The sequence below is a fragment of the Meleagris gallopavo genome, chromosome 15 (assembly GCF_905368555.1).
Source record: "Meleagris gallopavo chromosome 15, MGAL_WU_HG_1.1, whole genome shotgun sequence".
Classification (NCBI taxonomy): domain Eukaryota; kingdom Metazoa; phylum Chordata; class Aves; order Galliformes; family Phasianidae; genus Meleagris; species Meleagris gallopavo.
The window spans coordinates 1,226,879-1,236,813 of record NC_139418.1 but is presented as its reverse complement, the minus strand read 5'-3'; the positions used below and the strand labels follow the sequence as shown (position 1 = coordinate 1,236,813).

Here is a 9,935-nt window from a genome sequence, read left to right as displayed (position 1 = left end):
ATTATGATGTGGATTCAATTTGTTGCCAGCTGGAACCCAAGCTCCCTTTCTGCTAGCTGCTCTCCAACCTCTCATCTCCCCATCTGAACATATATCCATGACTGCCCTGTCCCATGTGCAGAATCAAGAACTTGCTCTTGTTAAACTGCATGCGGTTGGTTGTTGTCCAACCCTCCAAATTTTCAAGATCTCTCTGCAAAGTCTCTCTAACCTTGAAAGAATAAACATCTCCTCCCAGTTTGGTATCATCCCCAAACTTGCTTACGATACTGTCAAGGCCTAAGTCCAGGTCACTGATGAAAATACTAAAGAGAACTGGCCCTGAAATGGAGCCCTGTGGAACCCCCCTAGTGACTGGTCATCAGCTTGATGGAAGTCCATTTACCACAACACTTTGAGTCTTACTCATCATTCAATTGCTCACTTACCATATTATGTTTTTGTCTAGCCATATGCTGGAGAATCTGTACAGGAAGATACTGTGAGAAACAGTCTTGAAAGCTTTGTTGAAATCCCAAAAGATTACATCAGCTGGTTTTCCTTGGTCAGCTAGGTGGGAAGTCTTTTCATAGGAGATTAAGCACATTGAATAGGACTTTTCCTTCGTGAACCCATGTTGGTTGTGACCAGTGACTGCATAGACTTTCAAGTGCTTTTCAGTAACTCCCAGAAAAATCTCCTCTGTAATTTTGCCAGGTACCAAAGTGAGACTGACAGGCCTATAATTATCAATGTCTTCAATTTTTCCCTCTTTGCAAACAGTGGCAATGACTGCCAACATGCAGTCAACTGGAACCTCTCCTGATTCCCAAGATATATAAAAAATAATTGAGAGGTGTCTCATGATGACATAATCCAGCTCTTTCAGTACCCTGGCATGAATCTTACTGGGACTCACAGATTTATATGTATCTAGATGGCATGATATATTCCATAAACCTAATAGAATAACACTGGAGAGTCTTTATCCACAACAACTACTTTTATTGAAGGAATGGCACTCAGGTGTTTTTTTATTTCTTGTATTACAGACAAGATCATCTTGATTTACAAATACACAGTTTATAACTTCAGCTCAACATGCCATGAGAGTTTCCAAATATTTAGTGCCTACCACATATCATCCCAATAATCAATTATTGTATGTGGGGTGACAGTACTTCTTAAAGGGAATAGATAAGACAGTTAAAACTGAGTTCGTAAAAGAAAAAGAAAAGGGGAAAAAAAAAAGTGAGAGAACGCTAGAGTTGTAAGAAAAACCTGGAAAATCATATCATAGTAAATTTTCATATAGAGAAGCCTCAGCAAACAGGAATGAAGGCCAAATAGGAAAGTCCTTGTTGCATACCTCATCTTGGTAGTGACTTCCATGTCCTATGAGACAACTCGTGGACTTGTCCTATAATGCATCCAAACACAATGTATACGTAATGTATATTTGCACAGCTCAGTAAAGCTTATCACAACATTAATAGTGCTGCTATATTATGAGGCAACCCAAAGGAGACACATCATCCACACTTTATAGAATCTTTCTGTGCAGTTTTTTACTCTCTCTTAGAGAACTGTTGGACTCAGAGAAATGGCCCATTTTGATAGTTAATATGCAAGAACATATATCATAATGTGTGGATGAGAGCAACTTCTTGGGAAGCACTAGTGCAATTCATGTAGAAACAACTGTTACATGGGAAGACACTGACCAGAAGGCAAAATACAAATGTCAGAGAGAAAGAGATCTGTAATCCAGCAAAAAAAAAAAGACAGTAATACTTATACTGCAATGTAACACAGACCTCACAGCTTCCTTGCCCAGTTGAAATGGCAGGTAGGCTATGCTGCATTCTCCAGTGGAGAGGATTTATGTTCCCACTCTCACAGTTTTGTTCCAGAACTGAGAAGGAAGAGTGAGGTCCGTAGCTTCACAAAGCAGCAAATGGGACAAGATATCAGTGGGATAACAAGGAAATAAAGACATTTCAGAAGCATATCAGAAAAGGTCACAAAACAGATAGAAAATATGTCTGCCTACAAGAGAGAAAATTATTAGTTATCATTTAATGTTTTTATATTGAAGAGGAGAGTAAAAAAGCTTTGTTCTCAAAGAGCATGATGGTGACATTCTAAAAGAAAATGTACATTGACTCTGGAGAAAATATAGTGAGGTATCATAACACAGATCATAATATAACACAAGTCATGAAACCTCTACGTGTACAGATACAATGCTAATTAAAGGACAACCCACTAAGCTGTCCCAGAAATTGGGTGTGAAGGCTGTCCAGAGTTACATGATGTTGTGGTTGTAGTTTCAGGGGAGTAGAGCGAACACATAACATTCTTGAGAAATGGGATGTAAATTAGAAATGCAGATCTAATCCCAGAGAAATAGAGTTAACGATCAAAAGAGATTTGCCACTATAAACAAGCCATGAGGCTGCTGGAAGCGCAGACCCACTATCGATGTATACTGAATTCCTCCTTGCAGAAACAATCGCACCCACTGACATTCATCAAGGCTGGCTGAATGTTTATGGAGACCAGACAGTGGATGTGAGCACCATGACGTGTTGCATGATGTATTTCAGCAGTGGCAAGAGAGAGTCACCTCCTCTGTTGCACAGTAATATGAGCGCGACATGCAGGCTCCCATTCAGCGCCAGTGAAAACACAGAGACTTTCCTGTGGCCCCTTCATGTGCTGGAAGGCCGTTATAAGATCCGCTCAGAGCATTTCTCTTCTCCAGGCTGAAGAGCCCCAGCTCTCTCAGCCTGTCCTCATAGGGGACCTGCTTCAGCCCTCTCATCATCTTCGTGGCCCTCCTCTCGACCTGCTCCAACAGCTCCATGGCCTTCTTGTGTAGCAGGCATCAGAACTGCACACAGTACTCCATGTGGGGTCTAAAGAGAGCCAAGTAGAGGGGCAGAATCACCGCTCTCAACATGCTGGACATGCTTCTGTTGATGCAACCTAGGAAAGCTTTGGCCTTCTGGACTGCAGAGCACATTGTCGCTCATCTTGAGCCTTTCATCAAGCAACACCCCCAAATCCTTCTCCTCAGGGCTGCTCTCAAGCTGTTCTCTGATCACCCTGGATTTGAGCTAGGGATTACCTTGACCTAGGTGCACAACTTCTCTCTTGCCTTGCTTGAACTTCATGAGCTTGGCATGGGCTCACTTCCCAAGCCTGATCTGGTCCCTCTGGATGGCATCCCTTCCCTCTAGCATGCCAACTACACCACCCAGCTTGGTACGATCTGCAAACTTGCTTAGGGTGCACTCAATCTCCTTGTCCATGTCACTTACAAAGATGTTAAATAGAAATGGTCCCAGCACTGACCCTTGAGGGCCAAACTCCATCACCAGTCTCCACTTGGACATTGTGGTGATGACTGCAACACTCTGAGTGCAACCACACAGCCAATTCTTTATCCAGAAATCAAAATCCATCCATCAAATCCATTTCTTCTTCAATTTGGTGATCAGGATGTTACGCATGACCATATCAAATCATCTCTTAAGTACAAGTACACGACATCAGTTGCACTTCATTTATTCACAGGTACCATAACTTCGTCATAAAGGACGAAGAAAAAGGTGAATATCCAACTAGTTTCGTGTTTCTGTTCCCTTTTTGATTTAACATTATGAAAAAAAATAATAAAAATTTAAATGTTTTGTTACATAATCATAATAACGTCCATTCTAAGGGCTACTCCAAAAGTAATGCCTCCCATTTGTTTGTGGCATACAATGTCCATTGCAGATGTAGGTGGCCTGGCAGCAGAGGATGAGCATTCCTACCACTATTCCTTTCCCTTTTATAACCAAGGCACAGATGACAGCTGAGGAGCAGTCTGACAAAATGGCATCTGACATGGAAATGTATATGAAGTAACGATGCGTAATTGAGCTCCTCCAAGGGGAAAAAACTGAACCCTCTGCTGTTCATCAACACTTGCTCAATGTTTACGGGGATCGGACAGGGGATGTGAGCACCATGAGGGGGTGGGTGATGTGTTTAACAGTGGCAATATACAGTCACCTCTGCTGGTACAGATTATTAAGAGCACAACATGCAGGCTCAGGTTCACCACCAGTCAATAAGCATAGGTATATCGGTGACCATGTTTAAAATAGCATTTTGTAGCTGTGAATCTGCTCCAAACAACAGTGTTATTGTGCTCATTGTATCAGTTGAAGTTTGCATAGAAATAAATAGGAGGCATTACTTTCAGAGCAAAGTATCGATAAGCAGTCTACACATTTCCTGCTTACACAGTGCAGCCCAGGCAAGCCAGAAGGTTGCACACCCATGTGTTACGGTCTCCACCTGGACTTCGCAGAATTGACTACAACTCTCTGAGCGTGACCATCCAGCCAATTCCTTCAGCACTGACAGCTCTGTCCATCAAATCAATTTCTCTCCATTGTGCTGACTACATGTCATGCAGAACCTTATCAAACCTTTCACAAGTCCACGTAGATGATGTCAGTTGCTCTTCATTTATCCACTGATTCTGTAACTTCATCACAGAAGGTCACCAGGTTTTTCAGGCATGTCTTGCCATGGGTGAAGCCTTGTTGGTTAACAGCAATCATCTCAACTGTTTTCCAGGTGCCTCAGAAGGGCCTTCAGGATGACCTGCTCCATGACCTCGGCAGGCACAGAGGTGAGACTGAGTGGCCTTCAGATCCCTGCATCTTCTGATTGTCCCTTTTTGAAAATGGGGCTATGTTTCCAATTTTCCAATCAGTGGGAACTTCACCAGACTGCCATGACCTTTCAAATATGATGGATAGAGAGTTGGCAACTTCATCTGCCGCAGAACCCATGGATGGATCTCATCAGGTCCCATTCACTTGCCCACCTGCGGGTTCTTTAGATGATCACCCATCTGATCTTCACTGACAGCAGGCAGATCTTCCTTCTCCCAGTTCTTACCTTTGCTTTCTGCACCTTGGGCCATGCAGCTAGAGCCCTGCCTGGGGAAGACTTTCACAATCCCTATCTTACCACAGAGAAATTTCTCTCACTTCACACTCAACATTTGCTCATGTCTTTGCTTCTTGGTTGTATGTACATTTCTGAATATCATTTTTCAAAGATGAAACACTGGAAGAGTAACATTTCATCAAAAATCTTTAATGAAGACATTGAGACATCAGTAAGAATTGCATCCACTCCCACCATACCAGTCTGATGCATTGGTTTTATCACGAAAACATCACACTTATTTCCTCATTTTGTTTGACATTCTTAAAAAGATTTAAGAACGATATCATAAATGTAAATATTTTTTAACTTACATAATAACAAGATTGTATATTCCATGAGGGTTGCTCTGAAAGTTATGCCTCACAATTTATTGTGGTGGACCATGATATCCAAGGCAGACTTTGGCGGAATGACAGCAGAGGTTGAACCTTTCCACCGGTATCCCATTACCTTCTGATACTGTTTGGCAGATGGCAGCAGAGGGGCAGTCTGACAAAATGCCATCTGACATAGAAGAATGGGAGAAGCAACATTTCTCAGGGAAGAACTCCATGCAGAAAAAATTCCAACCACGGACACTGAGCAACACTTGCTGAATGCTTATGGAGACCAGACAATTTAGTTGAGCACCTGAAGGTGGTGGGTGATGTGTTCTAGCAGTAGCAACAGAGGGTCACTTCCACTCTGCAGATTATTATGAGCGCAACATTCAGGCTTTAGTTCACCACACGTGGATACACTGGGCTATATTGGTGACCATGTTGTAAAGCAGTGTTTTGTAGCTGCCAACCTGCACCATCCAACAGTGTTATTCTGCTAATTGTATCAGTTGAAGTTTCCAAGGAAATAAACAGGAGACATTACTTTCAGAGCAATGTACCAATATGCAGCCTCCACATTTCCGATTTACACACTGCAGCCCAGGGAAGCCAGAAGGTTGCACACCCATGTGTTACCGTGTGTCCCAACACCACCACTGCAGCTGTATTGCTGCCTGCTGCACTCAGCAATGACCCAGTTGAACAGCTGAGCTGCAGGCAAATGCATCAGAGCAGCTGGATAAGAGCACAGCTGCATGGAGAGACATCGTGACCAGGAGGCAAAGCACACAGCATACACAGGGAGAAGCACAACTCTGCAAAGCAAGAATGCAATGCCTGCACCTCTTGGAACTCTTAAGCCAGTAGAGGGAACACGAGGCATTCTAGACAAATACAAACAACCAAGCCCTCACAACCTCTCTTAGACACACAGATGCTGCCCAGGAGGCTTCCAGTGGATCGTCAGCCATGCCAGTTCTGCCCCAGGTCTATCTGCTCTTGCTCCATCTCAAGTTAGAATGACCGAAACATTCATACAAAAGCACTTCAACACAAAAAGAATCTTTCACTGCAAAGGATAGCAGTACACACCGATGGCATTCAACATGAACCAAAATAAGAGACATAGGGAAGTTGCATCACGGGGAATTTAAACAAAAAACTTCCTTACCCTCTTCATGATGTCCATTAACGTCAGAGAATGCAGCCCATGTGCACAAAGCAAAGCTGCAACTCCCTGTGCATCGAGTGGACGTGGCTGGAGGATTAAAGATAGCAGGACAAACGTATTTCCAGGCTGGAGCATTGGCAGGTCCCACTCTCCTCACTCAGTGGCGTGCCTGGAAAGGCTTGGATGGAAGCCCTCATCTGCTAAAGGAAGCCAACCATGGCAACTGATGAACTCTGCTCGCTTAACAGGTGGCACAAAATCCAGCCTCACATCCTGCACGGTCTGTCCTCATCCAGCTGACACACGGGCTGGCAGCATAAGCACAGGTGTGTGGACGTCTTGAAAGACAGGGAATTTCTGTTGTGGCAAGAGCTAGAAGGCTGAGGGACTGAAATCTACGTGAGATTCTGAAAGCACACTCTCAGTTTCCCTACTAATATCCACAGCTTCCGATTACAGCTATGTTCTTGTGAAACGGGATGTAAATTACAAATGCAGATCTAAACAAGCAGACGTGGAGTTAACTATCAGATTACATGAGCTGCTATAAACAAGCCATGATGCTGCCTGAAGCGCAGAGCCAGTGCTAATTAAAAGCCGTTAAAGTGTCCCACAGACTGCATCCCGGGGCTCTCGACATCAGCATCCCCCGCGGCGACAGGGACGGCAGGGAAATGCTCAGCGTCGTCGCCAGCCACCGCCGTGCTGCAGTGCTGCGCTGGCAGGCTGGGCAGGACGGGTTTGAGGAACTTGAACTCGCTGTTGCCCGAGCCCGTGGTGAGGCTGAGCTCGTAGCAATAGGCGTGGGGCAGGGTCCCGGCAGCGGCGCCATCAGCCACATAGCTCTGCACGCCGCTGGGGCCGTAAAGCACGTGCCCGCTACTCGGCTCCTTGCTCTTGCACGCCTTGCAAGCCGCAAAGGCCGCCGCCGACACCAAGAAGAGGAGCGACACCAAGACCAAGGCGGCGATTAAAGAGGCCGTGAGGGCGCCGTCCTCCTCGTGTGCGGCGGGGCTCTGCTGCGGCAGCTGAGCGTCCCAGGAGCCGTGCAGGAGGAGCACGCTGAGCGCTGCGGTGGCCGACAGCGGCGGCCGCCCGTTGTCCCGCACCAGCACGACGAGCTTCTGCTTCGCGGCGTCCCTCTCCGTCGGCGGCCTCCTCAGCCGCACCTCCCCGCTTTGGGCACCCACGGCAAACAGCCCCGGCTCCGTGGCCCTCAGCAGCCGGTACGAAAGCCACGAGTTCTGACCCGAGTCGGCGTCCACGGCCACCACTTTGCTCACCAGGTCCCCCGCTTCGGCCCACGCGGGCACCGGCTCGCTCCAAGGAGGGCTGCCGTCCTGCGCGCTGGGGTGCAGCACCAGCGGCGCGTTGTCGTTCTCGTCCACCACCAGCAGGCGGACGCCCACGGTGCTGCTGAGGGGAGGCGAGCCCGCGTCCGCAGCGCTCACCACCACCTCCAGCTGCCTCAGCTGCTCGTAGTCCAGCGGCCGCAGCACGAACACGGCTCCGCTCTCGGAGTTCACGGACACGCACGAGCACGGCTCTCGTTCTGGGGGATGGGCCGGCACCAGGGAATAGCTCACCTTGCCGTTGGCTCCCGCGTCCGCATCCGTTGCCTTCACGGCCCCAACGAGCAGCGCGGGGACGTTGTTCTCGTGCACGTACATGGTGTACGACGTCTGGTTGAAGACGGGCGCGTTGTCATTCACGTCGGAGATGTCCACGGTGAACGTGTGGCTGCTGCTCAGACGAGGAGACCCTGCATCTGCTGCCGTGACGATTACACTGTAACGTGCTGTTTTCTCCCGGTCCAACGCGCTCACGGTCACCAGCTCGTAGTAGTTCTTAAAGGCTGGCCGGAGGGAGAAGGGCAGCTGTTCTTCGAGGGCACAGCTGATCTCCCCATTCACACCGGAATCCTGATCCCTGACATCAAAGAGTGCGACCACAGTGCCAGGTGCTGCATTCTCAGGGATTGGGCTGTTGAAAGAACTGACCACGATATCTGGTGCATTGTCATTCACATCCACCACCTCTACCAACACTTTAGAGAGTGCTGACAGTCCTCCACCATCCACTGCCCGCACACTGAACTCGTTTTTCTGTGCAACCTCGTAATCCAAAGGCTTCGTGATACGGATTTCACCACTACTGGGGTCAATGATGAATGCTGACAGGATCTGTACTGCTGCTTGGCTGAACTGATAGGAAATGTCACCATTAATTCCCTCGTCTGCATCGGTGGCTACCACTCTGAGAACCACAGAGCCTTCTGGAGCGTTTTCGAAAATCTTTGCATTGTACAGCTTCTGTGTGAAGGTGGGAGCATTGTCATTTACATCCAGAACTATGATGTGGATTTGAGTGGAACCACTCCTCGGTGGAGAGCCACCATCCGTGGCAACGAGGGTGAAATCCAACTCTGGCATCTCCTCCCTGTCTAAAGGCAGCTGTAAAACCAGTTCAAGAACATTATTACTTTCACCGTGAGTCTGATAGGAGACAGCGAAGAACTCATTCTCAGGAACGATGCTGTAAGCCTGGATGTCATTGCTGCCTACGTCCAGGTCCTGAGCAGCCTCCACAGGGAAACGGGAGCCCGGGTCGCTGGTTTCCAGAATCCTAAAGGTCACGCGTTCGTCTGGGAAGACCGGCGAGTGGTCATTGATGTCCTCCACGGACACCTCAATGGGAAAGAACTGCAGCGGGTCGGCGAGCAGCAGCTCGAAGGCGAGCGTGCAGGTGCGGGAGCGTCCGCACATCTCCTCCCGATCGAGCCGCTCGGCGACAACGAGGCGGCCGCTGCCGCGCTCTAAGCGAAAGTGCTGCCGGCCGGCCGGCGAGGCGATGCGCGCCCGGCGAGCCGACAGCTGCGCCGGGGCCAGCCCCGCGTCCTCCGCCACGTCGCCCACCGGCGAGCCGCTCTCGCCCTCCTCGGCCACGGAGTAGCGGATGGGCTCGCAGCGAACGCGCGGCACGCCCAGCAAAGCCCACAGACACAGCACTTGCCTCGCAGCCGCCATGGCGGGGCGGCGGACACCCTCCGGCCGGCCGGGAAGCGCGCTCCTCCGCGGGAAGCGGCGCCCGGCAGCAGCGCGCCGGGACGGACGGGCGGCCTCGCTCCCCGCTTGCCTCTCTCCCCGCTCGCCTCCCTCCCCGCTCGCCTCCCTCACCGACTGCGGACGGAGCGCGAAGCCCGGCAGTAGCACGGCCGCCCCGGCCCGGCGGCGTCTCACACGCACCTCACGGCAGCACGGACAAGGGCTCCCCGCCGCTCTCCGCCGCCGCTCTCCGCCGTCGCTCTCCGCCGCCTCCTCCCGCCTGCGCTGCGCTGCGCTGCGCTGGGCTGGGCTCGGCCTCTCCCCGCCCGCAGCCGCTCGGCGCCGCCTTGGCCAGGAGCACCACCCTGCGGCCGGCGCCGGGACTGCTCCGGGCACGGGACG

At 49.7% G+C, this 9,935-nt stretch overlaps 1 protein-coding gene across 1 annotated transcript; it reads right to left on the bottom strand.

Moving 5' to 3' along the window:
* Window positions 1-963: 963 nt before the first annotated feature.
* LOC146543300 (protocadherin beta-15-like) lies at window positions 964-9,873 on the bottom strand. The gene has a single exon (XM_085236558.1). It carries the CDS (start codon window positions 9,513-9,515, stop codon window positions 7,080-7,082), a length of 2,436 nt encoding a protein of 811 aa, XP_085092684.1. The 5' UTR covers window positions 9,516-9,873; the 3' UTR covers window positions 964-7,079.
* Window positions 9,874-9,935: the final 62 nt, after the last annotated feature.